Source organism: Haliotis cracherodii, unplaced genomic scaffold (assembly GCF_022045235.1).
Source record: "Haliotis cracherodii isolate W230 unplaced genomic scaffold, xgHalCrac1.p SCAF_14, whole genome shotgun sequence".
Taxonomy (NCBI): domain Eukaryota; kingdom Metazoa; phylum Mollusca; class Gastropoda; order Lepetellida; family Haliotidae; genus Haliotis; species Haliotis cracherodii.
The window spans coordinates 11,208,946-11,232,954 of record NW_027266269.1 but is presented as its reverse complement, the minus strand read 5'-3'; the positions used below and the strand labels follow the sequence as shown (position 1 = coordinate 11,232,954).

Here is a 24,009-nt window from a genome sequence, read left to right as displayed (position 1 = left end):
ACTGTCTTCCCGATACAGACACGTGACATACAATGTAGCTGTAATATTGCTGACGTTATGCCCGATACAGACACGTGACATACAATGTAGCTGTAATATTGCTGACTTTAAGCAAGATACAGACACGTGACATACAATGTAGCTGTAATGTTGCTGACTGTCTGCCCGATACAGACACGTGATGTACAATGTAGCTGTAATGTTGCTGACTGTCTGCCCGATACAGACACGTGACATACAATGTAGCTGTAATGTTGCTGACTGTCTTCCCGATACAGACACGTGACATACAATGTAGCTGTAATATTGCTGACTTTAAGTAAGATACAGACACGTGACATACAATGTAGCTGTAATATTGCTGACTGTCTGCCCGATACAGACACGTGACATACAATGTAGCTGTGATATTGCTGACGTTATGCCCGATACAGACACGTGATGTACAATGTAGCTGTAATATTGCTGACTTTAAGTAAGATACAGACACGTGACATACAATGTAGCTGTAATATTGCTGACTGTCTTCCCGATACAGACACGTGACATACAATGTAGCTGTAATATTGCTGACGTTATGCCCGATACAGACACGTGACATACAATGTAGCTGTAATATTGCTGACTTTAAGCAAGATACAGACACGTGACATACAATGTAGCTGTAATGTTGCTGACTGTCTGCCCGATACAGACACGTGATGTACAATGTAGCTGTAATGTTGCTGACTGTCTGCCCGATACAGACACGTGACATACAATGTAGCTGTGATATTGCTGACTTTAAGTAAGATACAGACACGTGATATACAATGTAGCTGTAATGTTGCTGACTGTCTGCCCGATACAGACACGTGACATACAATGTAGCTGTAATATTGCTGACTTTAATTAAGATACAGACACGTGATATACAATGTAGCTGTAATATTGCTGACTGTCTACCCGATACAGACACGTGACATACAATGTAGCTGTAATATTGCTGACTGTCTGCCCGATACAGACACGTGACATACAATGTAGCTGTAATATTGCTGACTGTCTGTCCCACACAGACCCGTGACATACAATGTAGCTGTAATATTGCTGACTGTCTTGCCGATACAGACACGTGACATACAATGTAGCTGTAATATTGCTGACTCTATGCCCGATACAGACACGTGACATACAATGTAGCTGTAATATTGCTGTCTGTCCCACACAGACACGTGACATACAATGTAGCTGTAATATTGCTGACTTTAAGCCCGATACAGACACGCCACGATATAACTGTAATTGTGTTAAAAGCGGCGTTAACCCCAACTCACTCACTCACTCAACCGTGATGTTTGTGTCACAGGTTGACAGAGGCAAGCTTTGTCGTCTCATCGTCAAACAAAGCCCCTTCAGCAAAGAAATTTCTTTCCCTGACAAGGAAGTTCATTTGCGTGCTGAACCAAGTATTTCTTGAATAATTTTAAAATCAATATTGAGGTCGTTGCATTTCTACATAGTCAAATGTTGCTGATGAATCGTTTATTCGACTGTGAATGCGAGTGAAAGTGAGCCTTACACTGTACCGCAATCTGCCTCTCACTCACTCTCACTCTCTTATGGTAAAACATAAACATTGTGTTAAATAAAGGTCGGGTAGCCTAGTGGTTAAAGCGTTCGCTCGTCACGCCAAAGACCCGGGTTCGATTCCCGACATGGGTACAATGTGTGAAGCCCATTTCTGGTGTCCCCCGCCGTGATATTGCTGTAATATTGCTAAAGCGGCGTAAAACCATACTCACTCACTCAATTATAAAGGTTAAACGGGCTTATTATATTAGCAGAGTGTAATATTAGCATCATGGCAATTATAAAATAATAGAAGTTTAAACCATATTTTCATTAAATATATTAACTTTAGCAATTGCGTAGGAATACAGTGACTAAGTTAATCGCCCCAGATTCTAGTATCATTCGTGACCAACTCGTGTGATTCCGGGACAAACCGAATAGCGACCCGTGCCCCTCTCGTGGCCATTTTTACGACCGGGTTCCGTCTTTGCGCAAATGGGCATACCTAAAACAGCTGTCAACTCGTTGCGTAATGGTTCACATATATTTCCCCATATATTATATATATTTCAGATGCAATTTAAAGAACATCGGGACGTGCGGAATTGTACAGTATGATTGAACACATTTAACTGTGTCTTTGGTATATTTTAGATGCAAGATATATGTAAAATCAAAAATGATTTCTGAGGGATTCTTTGACGAAGAACTTGAAATCATACGCGCATTCTGATTGGTTTGTCGTATTTTCGTACATAACATTCATCGACAGGGGGACGAGTCTTCTCGCAGGTTACGGAAAGGCGCGAGTGATGACGAACATTAAAGCTGGTTTGTAACTCGCTCTCTGATTGGCGCGTTAAGCCTAGCCATACTCCAGCTACATGACGGCGGTCTGCAAATAATCGAGTCTGGACCAGACAATCCAGTGGTTGACATCATGAGCATCGATCCAACCAATTGGGATACGATGACATGCATCAATCAAGTCAGCGAGTCTGAAATATATATATATATAATATGAGGAAAATATGTGAACCATTACGCAACGAGATGACAATTGTTTTAGGTATGCCCGTTTGCGCAAAGACGGAACCCGGTCGCAAAAAATGGCCATGAGAGGGGCACGAGTTGCTATTCGGCTTGTCCCGGAATAACACGAGTTGGTCACGAATGATGAGTGAGTGAGTGAGTGAGTGAGTGAGTGAGTGCGTGCGTGCGTGCGTGCGTGCGTGCGTGCGTGCGTGCGTGCGTGCGTGAGTGAGTGAGTGAGTGAGTGAGTGAGTGAGTGAGTGAGTGAGTGAGTGAGTGAGTGAGTGAGTGAGGTTTTACGTAGCTTTTAGAAATATTCCAGCAATATCACGGCGTGGGACACCAGAAATGGGCTTCACACATTGTACCCATGTCGGGAATCCAACCCGGGTCTTCAGCGTGACGAGCGAACGCTTTAACCACTAGGCTACCCGACCGCCCCTTTACGCCAACTAGAGTCAATAGCTCTGAGTTAGCTGAAGAACATGTTGTTAATGCATGTGAGACATTTTTATGAAATTGCACAAATGAAGAACGACTATTAAAAACAATAAAAAATGTAAGATTAAAGGTGGTTGAAAAAGCTATCGGAATTAGTGCTGGTTCTACTGGATTTAACCAGCTTTTTTAAAACCAGTTTTGTTGACATTTAACTTTTATTATTTTTGATTCCGTCAGGTGAGCTCTCACCCAGTCAGTTAGTCAGTGATTTCCACCTGTTTCCTAAACTGAAAGAACACCTTCGTGGAAAGCGCTATGACGACAACGATGACGTCAAAGCTGTGAATGGGTTTTTAGGGTAGCTTCAGAAAACGTCTTCCTGATCATGACTTGGATTGAAAATCTTCACTCTCGATATGAGAAGTGTATTGAAAAGCAGGGCGACTATGTTGAAAAATAAAATTACAAACGCTTTCACAAATGTTGGTTTTGTTTGTTAGGCTCGTTACGTTCTGACCAGCCATCGTACATGCATTTCTATAGATGTGATTTTATTTACCTTTCCCATCGTTTCTAGAAGGCAATGCTTGATAGCGCCAGGGAAAGAAAGAAAAAGAGAAAAAGTAGCGAAACAGAAACACTGGCACTTCATGCTGTTAGTTGTACCAGTGGCCATCAGGAGGAGTGAGTGAGTGAGTTGGGTTCAACGCCGCTTTGAACTGTATTCCAGTTATATCACGGCGTGTAAGCTTAATGTAGGAGGAAAGCCCGAAGTGATGCAGGTCTCCAACGTTTACCACTTCGGTGAAACCCACGAGCACGGGTATGGTGCTGACAAACCTAGAAACATAATCGGGGCGATTCGGGATCATGATATTCAGTGCCAGCACCATACCTGCGCCCGAAGTGATGCTCACTCACTAACTCAGAGGCGGATCCAGTTTTTCTCAAACGACCCTCGGTGGGGATGAAGGATTTTACTGAGATGAATTAGGGGATGGAGATGGGGATGGGGGTGGTTTAACCCCCTGAATCCCGCCTCTGGATCCACCACCGACGATTATTTGTCGATTTCTGTCTAAATCTGGGATAAGTTGTTGTGTGACAAAAAATCTGTTTCAGGTTAGATAAGAGGGAGTGAGTAAGTGAGTATGGTTTTACGCCGCTTTAAGCAATATATTCCAGCAACATCACGGTGGGGGACACCAGAAATGGTCACACATTGTACCCAAGTCAAGATGAGTGTGAATTGGGTGTACATTTTGAGAGAAATTATAATGTGACGGGTATTTTTAGTGTGATATTGTCAGTTTTAGTTCATTTGTTTGTTGTTATTTTTTTATCTAGTTCATTCTGCGTGTGTGTCTCTCTAATACATGGTTGTCCATAATTCATGATAGATGTTTTTTGGACAAGTCGAGTAGAGTCACTGTGCATGGAGAAAGCTAAATGTCGGCCACTAATATCCCTATATTGTTGAGTGAAGTACGTATTATTTTAACTGTTTACACGGCAGTCTTAACTGAACCCACTATCACTAGACAATACAATTTTAACACATAACATTTATTTGTATATTAATAAAATTTGCTAATTGTCTGGCATAAAGACAACACAATTAACAATGTTTTTGACAATGCCAAGCATAGGTCCTTTTATACAAGAATAACTGTCTCGTGAATTATTTTTTTTATTGATAAACATTAATTTTATTAGAAATGTCAGGATAGCGTTTTACACCTGTTTGTGTTCGGTCGTCTTTCTGTGTTGGGAGGCACGGGTGACCCAATCGTCTAAGGCGCCGCGATTCGCTGTGCAGAGTTGCGTCCCTTGGGCACGCCAGTAACCTATGATTGTGGGTTCGAATCCCGTTTCGCCCCGATTATGTTTCTATGTTTGTCAGCATCACAACCGTGGTCGTGAGTTTCACCGAAGTGGTAAACGTCTGAGACCTTCAACACTTCGGGCTTTCCTCACACATTAAGCTGACACGCCACGATATAACTGTAATACTAGCGTGTTGACATCAGACTGATCGTCTTAACTCAATAGATCTTCCTCGCCTTCCTGGCTGCTGTTAAGACTATTTTGACTAACCAAAAGTGTTTAACGCCACCTTTAACAATATTTCTGTCGCATGAAAATAACCAGTCTCAATTATCCGCCCAAACACATTTCATCGGACATAAAAAGGCAATATAGCGTTGAGAGTTATAGGAATGGATCACCGAAAGCCCAAATAAATGCCAGTCATTTTCCAGTAGGCTACGTTTATAATGAACACGCTTATAGCCAACTGACCGAGATAATGAACTGTTTTTGGTCTCGTCCATTTGCTGTACATATGCTGTATATATGCTTATAGCGAACTACGGTAATAACGAACTAAAATCAGCGGTCCCCTTGAGTTCGTTATAACCGTAGTTTTTACTGTAGTGTAAATTCCGTCAGTGATGCATTCATGAATTAATAAATTGTCAAATTATATGTTTTGTATCCGACACTGACGGGTGGACAACGTTGTTGGTCAAGATTAATTAATAAGTGACTTATTGCAGACACTTTTACTGTTGTGATGGCCACTCGGAAATCATATATTAGAGTCGTTTCATAAACCTCAATTAAGGACGTGCACTGCTGATAAGACCTGAGACGTTTTTCTCTTTGGATAAACATCGACGAAACATTTTAGAGGCGTTTAAAACCTCTTGTGCTCACTTCCTTGTTTCTCTAAGAGTATCAGGAACTGTGGAACAAACTTATTGTGGATGAGGTCTGCTGATCTGAGCCAAATTCGAATTCAAATAATACTGGATGCAGACTCCAGTGAAAACACAGTGATTCGCTAGCAACTTTTTTTCAAACTTTCTATATGTTCATTCCTTTTCAAACCCATCAATGATATGAGGCAATTTCCATGTGCGATAGAGCCTACGTGGAGACCGTCATATCACAGGGGGGGTTATAGCCAGACCCGTATTAAACCCACTGTCGGTCTGATATGGCATGCCAATGCATTTTGAATGGGCTATCACAGTCAGCAAGGTTGGTAAGGATTTAGAGTTACGTCCCTTGGTGCGTCGTCTGCTCGGCTAACTTTCCCGTGGCAATGAGTGAGTGAGTGAGTGAGTTGGGTTTAACGCCGCTTTTTACAGTATTCCAGTTATATCACGGTGTGTCAGCTTAATGTCAGGGAAACCCCGAAGTGATGCAGGTTTCAGACGTTTACCATTTCGGTGAAACCCACGAGCACGGGTATGGTGCTGATAAACCTAGAAACATAATTGGGGCGAACCATCACCGCTTTCCTCCCACATTAAGCTGACACGCCGTGATATAACTGGAATACTGTTAAAAGCGTCGTTAAAACCCAACTCACTCACTCGCTGGAATATGGTAATTGATCTTATGATCCCTGTGCTCTGACATCATACACATAGTTGACAGGTCATTGCCACAGTGGTACGTTATATGTATATTTTGTGTATATTTTGTTTATATCATGGCAATTTGTAGTGGCGATAATTATGTAACGTTTCAGTATACTGTGTCCGCGTGGGGATCCATGTTAAACTGCGGCCTGGTATCTCAGTGGCCTAGCACCATAAAACCAGCATAAGTGGGAGGAGACCTGACCACTCGATCACGTTAGTCACCTCTTAACACAAACATGGGTTCTTGAACTATGAAATGAGTGAGTGAGTGGGTATGGTTTTACACCGCTTTTAGCAATATTCCAGCAATATCACGGTGGGGGACACCAGAAATGGGCTTCACACATTGTACCCATGTTGGGAATCGAACCCGGGTCTTCGGCATGACGAGCGAACGCTTTAACCACTAGGCTACCTGACCGCCCCTTTTATGAAATAAACAACTGTGATATGTATACAGAGAATCTCATGCTTGTGTCTTTTGATATCAAATATATCAACATCCGTTGATAAAAGTGAAAAACCTCTGAGGCATGCCTCATTGTTCCATCAGAGTGTTGGACGTTGCTCATAATATCAGTCACTGGATTGTCTGATCAAAAATCGATTTTTTTTATAGGTTGTCGTATATAATACTGAAATACAGCTTAGTGTCCCAAGTTGCGACAAAGCTGACACCAGCGGCCAATGTGACATTCAACCAGGGCTGACAGACGATGTTGGCAACTGGAGGTAAGACAAAAATCCATTCTTTTTATCATTCAAAAATACAAAATAAACAATGTAGTAAAATGTTTACATTTTTATTCACTATACATTCTTGCAGAAATATCACAATGTATAGTCGAACATATTCACTGTAATATAACACAACTGGAAATTAATATGGAATCACACACTTTGTAGTAATACTCTATCACCCCTAAATAACGAAATGGTTAAACCCTTCAATGTCTCGGAAGGGTCCACTGACATTACAGAGGGGTGATGGTAGATATTCCTGTCCGACATCTATATCAATTGAATACTCAGTGTCTTTGGCTCTATACCAACTAAATCATAAACCGACTAAATGCTTGACATAATTAAGGATTGTCATCACAGACGAGAGTTTCAGTCGGTAATTTCCACACAAGTTTTATGGAGAGTGACATTTTTATGCTTTGAATAAGAAAGTGTTTGCTTCCTTGGTGGGCACATACCCATCACCGTGGTAACCAGGTAATACACATGTCAATCACAGGTAAAACACATGTCGATTTCCAGAGTTCCATATCAGTGAGTCAATCAGAAGTTGACATTTTACAACCGTGAACTTCAGTTCTGAATAACACAAATGCATTTAATTAATTTCTCAAAAAGGAATGGTACCAAGTCTAGGTACAGACATGTTGACATATTTACATTTTAATTAAGTATGCATTTATGCCATTAAGAACCTACATTACAATATGACTGTCTTCAACAAATGTGTATTTCGCAGGAAATGTCAACGCACCACAATATCAACATAAATAACAAGTATAAAAAATATAAAAAGCATACTCTGAAATATTTCCCACAGCATACAAATATCTCCTTCAAAATGTACAGCCATATACACAACTATACTTTCTTAGTTTACAATAGACACTATTGACATTTCCTGTGCATACAAATATGAAGAAGATTTGACAAGCCATTTGATATGTGAATCTGAACCCTCAACAAGTGAATATGTCAGTTACATTGGTGTGATAAAGTCTTCACAAAAGCAAAGCAATGAATCAAGTGACAGTCACAGGTTTGTTATATTATGTCCATCAACCAACGAATGACATTATATCATTCGATTTGCAAGTCAGCAATTTTTCCACCAAAATCATTTAATTGCCTTCAAGTCAGTCATCATCGGGTTTTTCATTGTGATCAAATCAATTCCCTGTCCTTTGTCTTTCACATGTCAAATCCTGAAATATTAACATCATAAATGCAAGTTGAATACTGTTATTTGGACGTCAAGTTACGGATAACATGAATAACCTCTTGTTGACAAACATACAGGTACATCTACCTCATCTACATCCTCTCTAAACACGTATGGTTACACAACTAAAGATCTATTCTTTAAAGGCACAATGCTGAGTATGTTGAAATATAACCCAATGACACAGACACATCACAGGCTGCTTAGGTTATCTTGAAACCAAACAGCAGGCAGAACACCTCTACGGCCATATCGTGTCCAATGGTCAGAGACTGACCACTGCCTAAGGTAACAAGCAGACACAAAGTTAAAATGGTCATTCACAAACAGCAGCTGTTCGTGTGCCTTCAAAGTGTAGAATTCAGTGACAATAACAGTACTATATGATGCCAAAGAGATTTGAGCAATACTTCTGAAACATTTAGTCCCAACCTAACTTGACGTCCAAACAATCACTTTGAGTCAGCATTCACACGTCACCATGCTTCGTTCCTTATCCAACTGATAATTTACACAGACACAAGGTGCACCTGTAGATGAAATGTTCGTGACTAGGATACTGAGTTCCCCAAAAGTCGAAGCAGCATTGAATGCAAAATATACTTCTTTTCAGTACGATAAGAAACAATAGTGAATGATGTCATAAATACTGTTTTTTATAGCAAAATGGCAATAAGTCAATCTGGTTTGACAGTCTCCAATGACATCAATCTGGAAACTGTCAGTGTGAGTCACAGTTGTCATTGGAAGTCAGATAATGTAGTGAAAATTCACTACAAATTCAGCATAAATCACCATTATAAAAATCACAATTCCCACAGTGTTTCAAAATATTATTACAGTCATCAATTTGATCTTATTACAAGTCACCAGGCTTAGAAGTTCTTTGGCTGATGCACAACCACAATGTTCTTCCTTCTGCTTCTTCTCCTTCTTGATCCACTGATATTCGCAAGACTGGGAGGCATGCTGGAGGCTTTCTTCAGAGATTTCCTCGTTGCTGATCTCCCACGAGCCCCATTTTCATCATCAGATTCATCATCAGTGAACAACGATGGTGTAACAGAACGTTCACGTGGCTGGGCAGAAAGGGACCTGGGTTGAGTCGATGTAGATCTTGATCTGTTCCTCCTTTTCTTTTTCTTCTGCTGGCTATTGCTGGTTGTGTCTGTCTCACTTGCACTAGTTGGTGAAAGGAGAGATTTGGCTGGGGATGTAGCATCTCGTGCTGAACCTGTTGTTGGTTTCCGGGATGGTGAAGCTGCAGATTTAGATCTACGCTTGGTCTTTTTGGGCTTTGGTGACGTCTCTTCAGCTGGATGCACTTCAATGATTGGCACATTTACAGCAGCACTTGCCTGAACCAAGGGTTGTTGAATCAGACTGTCTGGTCTTGTTCGAGACTGTCTTCCATTGCCTATGAGTACTGTATCCTGTATTGATGTGTCCAGAACACTTGCCATTGCCCAGGAAGGACTGGAAACAGGTGTAGCCTGCGTGGACATCTCTGTCATGACAGCCATCTGACTCCAGTCCCCAGAGACAAGGAATGGATCTTCTGTAATATCCGTAATATCCTCAACAACAGGCTCTGATCGCGATGAGTGAGTTGAAGAAGATCTCTTCTTCTTCTTTTTCTTCTTCTTCTTTCCCTGTTCATCTGCTGTTTCTACATCAGGAGCTGAGAGAAGTAATGGGATTATAATGGCAGGTTTCTCATCTGTGTTGTTTTGAGGAGTCTCTTGTGGGATCTCTTCCACAGGCTTTTTCTTGTTCTTCTTTTTCTTTTTCTTGGCTTCTTTAGTTGAGTCAGATGTTTCCGGTGGTTGGTGAGTTTCTGTAGCTTCTTGTTCATTTGTATCTGTTTTGGTTGTCCATGTTTGTTCCGACTCATCATACTGTACTGGTGATGATTTCTTAACTTTCTTCTTCTGTTTCTTCTTTGTTTCTTGCATTTTCTCTTCACCATCTCCTTTGGACAACGCTTCACTGTCCACTGTAGGTTCTGATTGTCTCTGCAACACATCCCTTTCACGCTCTGCTCTGTCTTGGAGTGCTTTGTACGTGTAGATTTTTCCTGCAATTGAATCACTTTCTGAAGTTGTGTCCGTAGTATCACTGGCAAGAGCACCAAAAGGATTTCTCACCGAAATAGCAGCAGAAGAAGCTGATTCATCATCAGTTTTAATGGTCTTGTCATCATCAACAAGCGTTACATCGTCATCAGGTGCATTGTCTTGGCCTCTGATCATTTCACAAACAATTTCAGATTGCCATTCAGGAATTTCAGCTACACCTGACAAAGCTGCAGACATTTGTCTGTTGTAAAGTGAAGGAATACGAGGTCTTTTTTCCTTTGAACCGGACTCAGTACTTTCACCAGCACTGCCTTCAGCAAAGAGATCATCATCTTCATCAGCAACAAAAGATGCCATATCCAGCTGCCAATCCGTTTCTTCAGCAGCCCCAGACAGAACAGCTGACATTGTTCGTTGGTAAAGTGATGGGATTCTGGGTCTCCTGCTCTCATCAGTAACATCACCAGGAGCTTCTTGATGTTTGGCTTCAGCCTCTGCAGGAACGATATCAATGCTCTCCTCAAGTTTAGGCTCAAGTTTTTCCAGCTTCTTCTTTTCAGCATCCGCGATTACCCAGTCATCTTCTGCATCAAAATGATTATCAGCTTTTACATCATCATCTGTGTCATCGACTTGTACCATTTCATACTCAGCATCAAGTGAATCAGAGCCGGATTCAGTATGCGCAGATTCAGGTGGTGTCAGGATTCCAAGACTATCCATCTTCAGTTCAACCTCTTCAGGTCTGTAAAAGTGTTCTTCCTCATCATCCCTCTCAATCATATCCCCAACGACGTCATGATGTTGCCCAACTTCCACAGATGCCTCGTTCAAGGATTTGGCACTTTGGTCTGAGTATGCATCGGGTAGACCAGTGTTCTCTGGCGGAGTTTCCAACAACTCCAATGTGGCTTTTAGGTCTTCTGGCAGTCCTTCTGATGATGGTGTTTCTGAAAACCCTTGGAGGCTGTTTGGGGCAGATGGGCTATTATCACTTTCAACTGACAGATCATCCATCACTTTATCAGCATCAGTCAGATTTGACTGCACTTCCTCAGTACATTGTGATTCATGCCGGATTTCTCCAGTCTGTTCACTGCCCGTCTCATTGTCATATTCATAAGAAACTTCAGACAGGGACTTGGTTTCATCTTTCAATGACTCTAATGCAGCCTGTCCATCGCCACAAACAGCCACAGTAGAAACTTCATCAAATTCATAAATTTCTTGAGATTCCATACGCTTGACCTTGGCTTCTTGCACCTTTTCAAATACCATGGCAGAAGCATCAACTTTTGCATTTTCAACATCCAATGTTTCCTGAGTTGATAGATAGAGTGACGTAGATGTGTCTTCCTTGCTTGACATCAGGAACTTGTCTTCTTCTGCTGATGAAGGAACAAGAGTAGTTGTGTCAATATCAAATGAGAGAGCATTAGAAGAATCACTCTCCCTGTCCGGGCTGATTTCTTGTGAGGTTAAAGACTCATACATTGATTTAGCTACCACCCCTTCCACAGGAAGATAGTCAGGGCAAATGTTAATAGCATCCTCTCGCATTACTTCTTTTACAAGTTTCTCTAAATCAGAATCTGATGGTCTAAGGATTTCCAAATCCGTCATTATTTCTTTGATATCCACTGGCTCCATAGAATCTATGAGACTATTGTCATCATGTCTGTCGTCATCTGCTTCTGTAAATTCTGTCTCTGAGACTTCCTTATCTGTAGAAGCACCCTCAGTCTGAGTTGCATCTGTTTCACTTTTCTCAAGAGTGTCAGTTAGAGTTGAAGTATCATCGGTTTCCACATTATCGGAAATGATCGGTTCAGCATCATTTGTAATCAACAGTTTGTTGTCAACAACTTCACACGTTTCCTGTTCACTGGCCTCCCCACTTTCTTCGGCTTGTGGATCACATGATTCCAGTTCTGATGATTCCTCTTCTGCTTTTGATCCATCATCTGTGCATATGCTTGATGACATTGCAATGTAGCTTTCTGCAAATTCTTCAAAGTGTTCTAATAATTCAGGCTCTTGTTTAGCAATTTTAGGTTGTGTCTCTAACTGGCTTTCTGACTGACCAATGTCGGAACCAATATCTGTAGTTTCTGCATCAGCCAAATCTGATTTGTCCTCATTTGTATCAGGCTTGATATCTCTAGCTGGCTCTTCAGAAGCATGTGCAAACTCTCTGGTTGACTCTTCATTGAACATTGCTTCGTCTATTGATGCGTGTTCCTTATCTGTATTTGTTTCATCCTCTGTTGATGGGCTCTCTCTGTTGTCAATAGCTTCCTCTCTTGATGTTTCTCCCTCATCTTGTGATGCCTCTCTGGGTGACTGTTCTTCATGAAGTGCTTCCTTTCTTGGTGATTCTGCTTCATGAAGTAGTACCTCTCTGGGGTTTACTTTGTCATCAAGTGATTCCACTCTGGGTATCTCTTCTTCCTCAAATTCGTCCTCTCGGAGTGTTTCCTCCTCATCAAGGGGAATTTCTCTGGATGTCTCTTCTGTGTCAAGTGATTCCTTCTTTTCCATTTCTTCTTCATCAACAAGTGATACCACTCTAGATGATTCTCCCGCACCAGATAATAACCTTTCGGGATACACGTCTTGAGAATTTGCTTCTTCTGTGGGCTTGTCATCATTTTCAAGTGCTGTCTGTATGGGTGTTCCTTCTTCATCAAGTACAACCTCCACTGGTGTCTGTTCTTTATCAAGTGTTTCCACTGTCAACATCTCATCTTTGTCAACTGCATCATGTCTGGGTGTTACTTCCTCATCAAGCAGTGGCTCTCTGAGTATCTGTTCTCCATCAAGTGCTTCCATGGTGGATGTTTCTTCTTGAAAAGGTGCTGCCTCTATTGGTGTCTCTTCTTTGTCAAGTGTCATTTCTTCAGCTGTCGCCACTTGTTCAATTGGTTCATTTTTGGTTGTCTCCTCTCTGTCAAGTGTTGTGTCTTTTTCATCAAATGCTATCTCTTCTTTGTCAAGTATCGTCTCTCTTTCAAGTACTGTCTCCCCTTCAAGAACAGTCACTTTGTCAAGTGCAGTCTCATCTTCATCAAGTGCTATATCACCCTTGTCAAGTAGGGTCTCTTCTTCATCAGGGTCAGTCTCTTCCTTATCAAGTTTTATCTCTTCCTCGTCAAGAATTGTTTTTTCAACAAGAGCTGTCTTTTCTTTCTCAAGTGTTGTCTCTTCTTTAGCAATAACAGTTTCTTCTTCAGCAAGTACTGTCTCTTCTTCCTCAAAAGCTGCCTCTTCATCATGTACTGTCTCTTCCTTATCAAGTGCTGTCTCTTCTTTATCAAGTGCTGTCTCTTCTTCCTCAAAGTCTGTCTCTTCTTCCTCAAAAGCCGCCTCTTCATCATGTACTATCTCTTCTTTATCAAGTGCTCTCTCTTCTTCCTCAAGTGCTGTCTCTTTATCATCATGTGCAGACTCTTCTTCATCAAGCACTGTCTCTTCTTCAAGTGCTGTCTCTTCTTCTTCAAGTGATGTATCTTCTTCGTCATGCACTGTCTCTTCCATATCATGTTCTGCCTCTTCTTCATCAGGGGCTGTCTCTTCTTCATCAAGCATTGTCTCTTCTTCAGGTGCTGCCTCTTCTTTAGCAAGTACTGTATCTTCTTCAAGTTTTATCTCTTCTTCAGGAAGTTCTAACTTTTGTTCCTCAGGTGCTGTCTCTTCTTCCTCAAGAACTGTGTCTTCATTAGCAAGTACTGTGTCTTCTTCCTCAAGTGTTGTCTCTTTTGTTTCAAGTGTTGTCTCTGTTGTTTCAAGTGTTGTCTCTTGTTTAGCAATAACAGTCTCTTCTTTACCAAGCACTGTCTCTTCTTCTTGAAGTTCTTTCGCTTGTTCCTCAGGTGCTGTCTCTTCTTCATAAAGAACTGTATCTTCTTTGTCCTGTACTGTCTCTTCTTCCTCAAGCACTGTCTCTTCTTTATCAATATCTGTCTCTTCTTCAAGTGCTGTCTCTTCATCAAGTACTGCCTCTCCTCCAAGTAAGGTCATTTCATCAATTGTCATCTCTTTTTTGTCAAGTAATGAAGCTTTCATATCAAGTCCTGTCTCTCCTCCAAGTAGGATATCTTCAAGTGCCATCTCTTCTTTGCCAAGAATTGCCTCTTCTTCATCAAGCACAGTCACTCCCTTTTCAAGAGGTGTCTCTTCTTCAAGTACATTCTCCTTATCAAATGATGTCTCTTCCTTATCAAGTGTTCTCTGTTCTGTCTCCAACACTGTCTCTCCTTCAAGAATTTTCTTTTCATCAGCAAGTACTGTCTCTTCAAGAATCGCTTCTTTGTCAAGTGATGTCAATGTATCTTCTTCTCCTGCAACCGGCAATGGCTGCACAAGCCGACTTGAAGATTCGTCATATTCAGCTTGTTCATCAAAACAGAAAGACGCAATCTTCTCTGTTAACTGGTCTAACGTTAACTCATCATCAGCGGATTCCATCGGCTGACTTCTGTAGTCGGTTTCCAGTCTTGATTCTCTAACCACAGAACCTGACATTGTGTCCTTTAACAGTTGTAGTTTCCATTCATCTGACTGAGGGATAAATTCATCTGCCTCTGGGTTTAGGACAAAGTGATGTCTACCACAGCTCTCCCCGGTTACATCATCCGTCATTTTAACAAGTTCATCTGTCATGTTTATCACTTGTTTGGAAGAAGATTCATCTACATCAACTGCAGGTACAATATTTTCTGGTGGTTGTACAAGTTCAGTTTCCCGATCTTCAACGGCATAGAGGAATCTTTCCAAATGGTCTATTGAACCCTCCCTTACAGATCTTTCTTCATCCCCCTCTGGTGCACCATCATCTGTTCCTCGGGTCAGGTCAAACTGATTGTCTTGGTTTGATTGATCACTGCATATTGGTTCCAGAATATCAACATCAGCTAAAGCTTCGACTTGATCGTCTTGCATGTTTTCATTGGCTTTAACAGATGCTGTTTCATCTTGTGTCATCAGTGCAATGTCTGAGCCTATGTTAGATTTCCCTTCAGTCTCAAACAGTTCACCTGATTCTTCTGCTTCTGTGAATGTTACCTGATCAGATGAGTCATCAGTTGTGAGAGTAACATCATCTTCCGGACCTTGCTCCTCATCTTTGTCAATGTCATCATCAGCAATATGGTCCTCTGGATCTAAAACTCTTTCTTGAATAACATCTAACTGCTCAGCTTTCTGAAGGCTTTCACTGTCATCTGGTACTAAAGTAGTCGATTCTGAAGTAACACTTCCTGATGTGTCAGAGAATCCTTGACGAGAATCTGTTTCTCTATCTTCAGTTTCTTCACAGAAAATATCTTCTCTTTCTCTTTCTTCTCTAACATAACCATCCTGTCCAGAGGCTTCTTCATACTCAAGATTTCCTTCTTCATAATCCTCATCCAAACTATACGGTGCATAATGGCCTTGTTGAGGTCTGTAGGCACTGGCAGTCAAATCTTCAGATGGCATAAATTCCTCTGCACGATCAGTTGACGGTTCAGGCTCATCAAACTCCTCCTCATCTGAATCTGATACAATACTTCGGATCCTTCTCATTAATAGGGATTCCTGCCTTGAAAGTTGTGGTCTGTGGTCTGAGGATGTTTGTTCATCCTCAAAAACCTCAGGGTCTGAACTGCTCAATTGTTCTTCTTTTCTAGAAATTTCACCACCAGTCACTTTAGTTTCTGTTTCAAGTGCTTCTTCAGTCAGACTTTCTTCATGCCCAGTACAGTATTCGCTCCTGCTTCCACTGAGCTCCTCTGTCACAGTTTCCATTCCTTCATATCTCTCACATTCACTGTCCATCCTGTCAACTGAAGCTTGAATCACTTCATCAGTAGCCACAGCCACTGACTGTTGGTGCTGGTCAACCATAGATGTTTCTGCAGAGTATTTGCCATCAAACCATTCTTCGCCCTCTGTCACAACTTCTGTTGTCTCATGGCCTTCCTCGATTTCTTCTGATGTTGCAGCTGATGGTAACAGCATATGACCAGAGTGTCCTTCAAGTTGATCGTGATGAACGTGTTCTTGCAAAATCACATCCTCTGTTCTTGCTTCATGGACTTGTGTGAATTGGTCAGGATGGGTCAGAGCTGCCTTTGCTCTCTCAAGTGCGCTTTGGACAATTTCTTCAGCTACTTTCTCCATGTCATCAACATCTTCTGTTACACAAGCTTGTGATTCAGTTGCAGCATCTGGAGCTGTCAATGTCTGAACCTGTTCAATTTCAATAGCCCCCTTTTCAGAAACCTCTTGCTTGGCATATGTAGTGACTGCTTCAACAGGATATTCATTCTCCTCAAGCACCTCTCGACTTGCAGTGTCATCTTCAATCTCATGGTCATCTCCTGGTAACTGGTAACTTTGTTCAACAAATGATGAATCTTTTTCAGTCCACAAATTAGACAATGCACTCTGAACAGCATTTTGAACTATTTCCTCTGCAAGCTTCTCTGTTTCATCAATAGTCCAGTCATTAACTTCTGCTGACATTGAACTGTCTTCATCCAGAGTACTGTGCTCTGTTCTTTCGGGTTCTGTTGCAATAACAGAATCTGAGGTTTCATAATTCTGAGTTGATTCTTCATACTCCTCCAATGCTGGGCTTTCAGATTTATTGTCAGCACTGTCCTCAGTATTTTCACATGCAGGTGGGATATCTTCTTCTGATTGACTGATGCAACATCTCTCCGACTCTTCCTCATCAGCATCCTCCTCATCAATGTCATCTTCAGACATCGCTGTAAGCTGTTCTCTTAGATCAGTCGCTGTGATTAATGGCACCGATGTATTTTGAAGTTGGTCTTTGGATTCCTTATAGGGCACATCCTTTTCCTCTTGCTCTGTATCTTCATAAATGTCAGGAGTTGAAATTACTTCTTCCATGTGATCAATAGCTTGTTCTTGCAGTTGCTCATCATCATTATTTGGCACATACATATCTGAAGCCTCAGTTTGTTCAATGGTTTCAGATTCCTTTTCTTTTTCACATAGGTCATCCTGTGTCTCGGGTTGAACGGATGGTTCTTTTTCTGTAGGTGCGACTTCCTGTTCACTGTCACTGTAATGGTCGACTGATACTATTGGCTGGGCGGATGTTTCCTCACTGTCTTCAAACTGAAGAAGTTCTTTGAATTCTTTGTCATACATATACCGCAATGTCTGTTCATTTGTCTCAAATCCTCCTTCAATATTCTCTTTACTTTCAGATGTTTGAGGTATGGATTCAACTTTGTCTTCACTGGGTAGTTGGGTGTCATATGCATCAACAGATTCAGCAACTTCAGCAGCATTTGGTGTTTGGTTATCGGACTGAGGTTGATCAGTTTTCAGATCATCCATGAGTAGTTGTTGCTCCTCGATTCCTTGGCTCTCCTCCCCACTAACATGAGTGGCTGCTGGTTCTTGGTCATAGTATTCTGGTGCAGCTGGAACAACCTTGGCTAGGATGTCTTTCAACTGGTCAAAACTTGGCCCTTCAGATACAGAACTGTCTCTGCGACTCCAGTGTACATCTTCTTCTGCAGCTTCTTTTTGTACAATGTGGACATCATCTGACTTCGCAGTGCTTTCATCTTGAGTGTTGTCATCTACAACTGTATTCATTTCTATGATGTCTTGAATTCCATCCTCGTCTGACACATCAACTGTTGTCTTAGGGGCAGACCTCTCGACTGAGGGGCGCTTTCCTGGATACAATTCATCTGCAAACTCTTCTCTTCTATCAATTTCAGTTTCAACATGCCCATAAGAAACATCTGTCTCCCTGTTTTCTTCCTGCAAACTAACAACTGCACTGGCAATGACAGCTTGCACAAGATCTTCAGCTGCTTTCGTCTCAATGTCTTCCTCGATCTGATCACCAAATGTAATTTCCTTGTCCTCTGCAAGATTGTCCAGGCCTTCAAAATTAGGTTCCTTTGATATGGTAACATTGTTACCATGTTCGTCAAATGTATCTGTTTCTGACAGGGTAAGGTCTCTTATCAGGTCATTATATTCCCCTGATGATGACATTGTCATCTGCACTAGGTTTTCTAGTGTTGGAACATTAAAGAGTTTATTTTCAGACTTGACAACTTGTGAATGTTCTGACAGTGAACTCTCACTGACCATACCTTCAGTGTCTGATTGTACTAGCTGTCTATGTTCCGGTTCAGTCATGGATACAGATTCTTCAAACACACCAGTCTCAGAAATGGATGTGTCAGTAGATGTTTCCAACACAACTTCTGGTTTAACATCTTGTTCAAGTTGTCGGTGCTGACTCTCTTCTGAGTAAGATTCTCCTGATGTCTCAAGTAGACTTTCGGGGCTTTCTGCGTCTTCAACAGAATCTTCCACCTCAACAGATGCCTTTTGTGATAGCTTTTTTATTGACTCTGTTTTGATTTGCTGTTCTTGTGCTGTCAACTGCTGAAGTTGTTTGTGCTGACTTTCTCCTAGAGATTCACCTGATGTCTCAATTAGACTTTCATAGCTTTCATCCATGTCATTTTCAGATTCTGAAAGCTCACATATTTTGGGCTTTGTAGATTCAACAGTGTCTCCCATTTCAGTCAAATCCTCTTCTTGAATGGGTCTTTGGTCATCAGTTGGTAACTGTGACTGAACACTCTCAACATTGCTTTTAGTAACTGGTTCCAAGTCATCAAATGATTCAAATCTTCGTAATTCTTCAAATTCTTTTTCATACATGTATCTATAGGACGTGTTCTCTTGAGTATCAACATCACATATTTCTTTGTCACTATCTCCAATCATTTGTCCCTCTGCAAGAATCATCTCTTCCATCTGATCCTGTTCAGATTTGGTTGCATCTGATGATACCCCTTCCTTAACATCTTCACTTTTCTCTGTTACTTCTTTATCTTCAGACGTATCCTGATCAGATTTCACGATTTCTTCACTTGCGTCGACATTAATTACATCTTCACATACATCGTCTGCAAGCAAATCGTCTTCTGAATCGCCGCTGCTGAACTTGGCTCCTGTTTCAAGTTCTTCTGCATCATCAGCAACTTCTCTGAGATGAGCATCAGCATCTGTAGAGGTAGACAAATCTGATGTAGATATTGACAAATTAATCTTCTCTTGTCTTTCAATGTCAGTCACTGTGACCAGGAAGTCTGAGGTTCTCATCTGAAGCCAGTCAGAATCTGTTTCCTTGACATAAGCAGCTTCTTCAAACTCTTTATCAGATTCATCGTCATCTTCATGGATACTTCTGATTGGAGACTGTCGCAGAGTTTTATCATCTTCAACTTGCTTAGGTAGCTGGTCATCTGTCTGACCATAAGGGACATCTTGTAAACAAGCATCACCTCCAGTTATTTCTCCAAGTTCTTCAACAAGACCTCTATCTGGTTGGACATCAAACATTTTTGCATATTTCACAGCTTCTTCAATGTCTGACGATGACTTGATTTCCCCAATACCAGTAATCTCTTCTTCTGATTCATAGATGACCATTGATTCATTGTCACTTTCCTCTGATACAATTGCAGTTGCACCTTGACATTCAGCAGAAATAGACTCACTTGTTGCAATGTCTTCACATGCGGAAGGCACATCTTTAGGTTCAACTGCGGCCACTGCTTCCTTGTCATTTGTTTCACTTTGGAGCATCACATCACCAGTTTCAAGAGTCTCTGCGATTTCTGCTGACTGGTATGGTTTCTCCTCATACATCATAGTTGTATCTTCAGATGTGATGCTTGTAAGGCCTTCACCCACTTCTGCTATTGATATTTCTCTTGTTTCATCAGCTATCTGCTCATCAAGTAAAACATCATCTTGTGCACTGTCAGCATCAATGAATTCATCTTCATCATCATCTTCATCTGCAACTGTTTCTGTTGAAACGTCCAAGTCATCCTTTTGTGAATCTGACAAGCTTTCTGATTTCAATGTTGGGGATGTAGGATTGGGTATCTCGTCAGCTTGATCTATAACTGTCTGTCCAATATTGACTTCTTTGACAAGTTCACTTTTGTAGGTTTTGGGAGGTTCCTTATAGCCATACATTCCTGGAGTAAACTGGAATCCTGTATTGTCTTCGTGTTCACTCTCTGTCAACTGACTTATATCAAGTCGACTCTTAGATGCTTCTGATTCTGTGTCCATTCCGAACACGCTGTCATCCAGGTCTGAATGTGTGAAGCTAAGGCTGCTCTCATCAGCTGATGGCACTTCAACAACAAATGCATCAGGAAAGAACCCATGTTCTGCAGTTGATGTCTGCTGGACTGTGGCGCTCTCTGATTGGTCCTTCAAGTAGTTCTCCATCATATATGATGAGGCACTAGTGTATCTTTTCTTTTGATTGCCTTCTTCATCTTCATCGGAAGCTGTTGTTTCAAAGGGATGGACTGCAAAGGAGACTTCCGAAATCTGTCTCTCGACCTGTCTTGGTTTACCTTCTTCATCAAGATCAATTGAAAGTTCAGAGATCTGTCGTTCAAACTGTTTGCTGTCAGTGCCAATGTCAACAGATATTTCTGATACTTGTCGCTCAAGCAGTTTCCTCGATTCTGCTGCAGTGTCTCTTTCAGCACTTGCTCTTGGGGATGACATTTGGAACGAGACCTCAGAAATCTGTCTACCAAACTGTCTAACATTGGTCTCAGGTACTTGTTCTTTGGGAGATTCCACCTCGCTTGGTGACACTATGACAAAGGAGGTTTCAGACACCTGTCTTTCAAAAGGTATGTTCTTGTCTCCACTTCCCTCACATTCCTTTACGTCAGTATCTTTAACCTCATATGATATCACCGACATATGCCTGGTTAACTGTTTTTCCCCAGTTCTTTCTTCACTAGGACTTCGTTCTGGCAGATTGCCGCTAATCTCTGACTTCTGTCTCTCTTCTTTCTCCTTGTCACCTATGAAGTAGAAGGTCTCCAGATGGTACAGCAGTGCCAAGGAAGGATCTGCTACTTCTGATGACTCGAGTGCAACTGGTACATCACCTTCAACACTGCTGACATCTTCTGAAAGTGAGCTAAGATTTCTTACGGTTGAAACACCACAAATCTCTCGTTCCTGGCTGTGAGTGCGTTTAAGTTCTTCCTCAGTCCCTATGATTGCCGACTCCTCTTTTGGAATGGCTGTTTCTTTTGCATCTTCACTGACATTTATTTCATCAGTTTGTGTTAGTTCTGACGGTGATTCCTGCATTTCCAAAGTAGGTATAGAATCAGTATCCGTGACTGCCATTTCAGAAGGGTGTCCCTCAGCTATACATAGCTCTTGCTCAGTATGGGGTAGGTCAGATGAATCCTGTGTTATAAATAATTCTGTGTCTTTAAGTTCTTCTGTGGTTTTCTCTGCGTCATCAGTGATGTCAACATTCATTTCATTCACAATGGATTCAATGAATTCCTTTCTCTGCTCTGCATCCACTTCATCTAGGACATCCTTCAGCTTCGTAAGTCCATCAACTGACTGAGACTCCGTAACACCAGGAGCCTGGGATAGTTCTGCATCCATATCATGATGAATTTTCCGAATGAATGACTCTTTCTTTAGCGAATCTAGGCTCTCCGTTGATCTAGTGGAAGAACATTCCTCATCGGTTGCTTGTCTCAGCTCCTCATCAAGCTCTTTTGAAACAGTTCGTACAAACTGCTGTTTTTCTGGATCAGTAATAGCACCCTCAGCTGCAGATAATTCAGAATCATCTGATGTCAAGGAAGCAGAGGGTTCAATACCAGATTGTAGTTCAGGAAAATCGCTTTCACACACAATGTGCTCTTCAGTCTTCATCTTAGTGGCTGCTTCCATGTCATCAAGGACTGTCGAAGGACTTCCTGGTTTGTCCTCATAGCCATCACATGACTGTTCTTGCTCAACCACTGGTTGTCCTACATCAGCTGTTATGTCATCAACAAGCATCTCTTCTTCTGATGCATATTCTTCATACTCAGTGTCGGAATCCGATACTTGCTGATGGGTTGCACCAATTGATGTTTCCATAGCTAACTTTGTCTCTGATGCAGCAACTTTTGTAGGAGTATCTTCAGCATAATCCTCATACTCAGTGTTCGAGTCGGACTGTGATCCTGATTCAAGTCTCTTTTCTAAAACAGCTGTATCTTCTGCAGCTTCAACCATATCTGCATCCTCCTGATATTCTACTGAGGTTTTCATATTTGTGTTTTCAACTGTCTCTGTAGACAGTGATAGTTCCTGGAGCGTGTCGTTCATATTCTCTCCAAGTTCCTGGTCACTGACACTCATATCACCAGCTGTTGATTCCCCCAGTTGTTCTGTCTGAACATCCATGTCTCCTGCACCTGCAGCCATTTCAGCATTTGTTGTTTCGCAAACATCGGATGATGTTAGCTCGGTCTTATCTTGTTTTTCATCCAACTTCTGACCAAAATTCAAATGATGCTCATCCATGTTATCCTGATCTGCTGCTTCTTCCTCTTGAAGTTCACTTGATGATGCTGCAGTGTCTGATACAACAGATACCTTCTTCTCATCACACATTTCTCCTTCAGACACTTCACTTTCCAGTCGTGACTGATCAGTAGAGGAATCCTCAACTGCTTTCTTCTCTGATGTATCAGACACCAACGTGAGGATTTCTGACAGCAAGTCATACATCTCTGACTCAAGCTGTGTTCTTTTCTCCCTGTGACGCGCTAGTTCCTCTTCAGGCCCTGCATCTTCTCTCTCGCGTGATCGCCTTTTCTTTCTCTCTTCTCTCTCCCTTTCCCTCTGTCTATCCTGATTTAATAAAGCTTCCGCGTCTCCCTCCTCCTCCTCTGTGTCGTCTAATCTCAGTGACTCTCCTGTGAAGAAAACAGAATGTGAATTTAAACTACAGATATATTGAATTTTGTGGTATGTGAAGAGGTTAAGCATCTTCCATAATTTATGTGTTGTCTTTACACTGACTGTAATGCTGCTACATTGTATGTATGAAATATCACTTAAAGGGCAAGTAAAGTCAACAAAGCAACTTTGCATATTTTACTACTTTAGGGCATCCTCAATCACAAATACTTGACCAAAATGATATCTGAAAAATGGGAATAGTGTAAACAGACAATATAAAACGACATATGAAATCGTCCCCCCAGAACAAAAAAATGAGCAAGTAATTGGATTCCCTTTATTGGTGGTTATAATGGGTTCCTGAAGTTTGACACACTACGCAATTTCAATGATCGTGATGATCTGGCTAACGCCCAGTCTGTAATACATTGTCTTTTTTCTGTCTGCTCATCCATTTGACTCCCGTATCCACAACTTATGTCATCTCAGTAACAACTCTTCAGTTGTTTACTCATGGGATGAATCCCTGACAGGCATTCATTGTGTTTAATAGGGGAAACGGCAGCTGGTGTGTTATCACCCAAACAGGATGTTAGTTATAAAACTCTTGTTACTCATTATTAATCATTATTTGAATTATTTACAATGTCACGATGAAAGGTCGTTTCACACACTCAATTATGTATCCAATGCTCTTATTTTT

The 24,009-nt window shown here is 41.4% G+C and overlaps 1 protein-coding gene across 1 annotated transcript in view; it reads right to left on the bottom strand.

Annotated features, from left to right (window-relative positions):
- Positions 1-7,278: 7,278 nt before the first annotated feature.
- LOC139460217 (titin-like) overlaps positions 7,279-24,009 on the bottom strand; it is a 109,313-nt gene continuing 92,582 nt past the window's right edge. Inside the window, exon 14 of the mRNA XM_071241725.1 lies at positions 7,279-23,320. Coding sequence (XP_071097826.1) covers positions 9,303-23,320 — 14,018 coding nt within the window. The 3' untranslated portion in view covers positions 7,279-9,302. The remainder of the gene's footprint in view (positions 23,321-24,009) is intronic.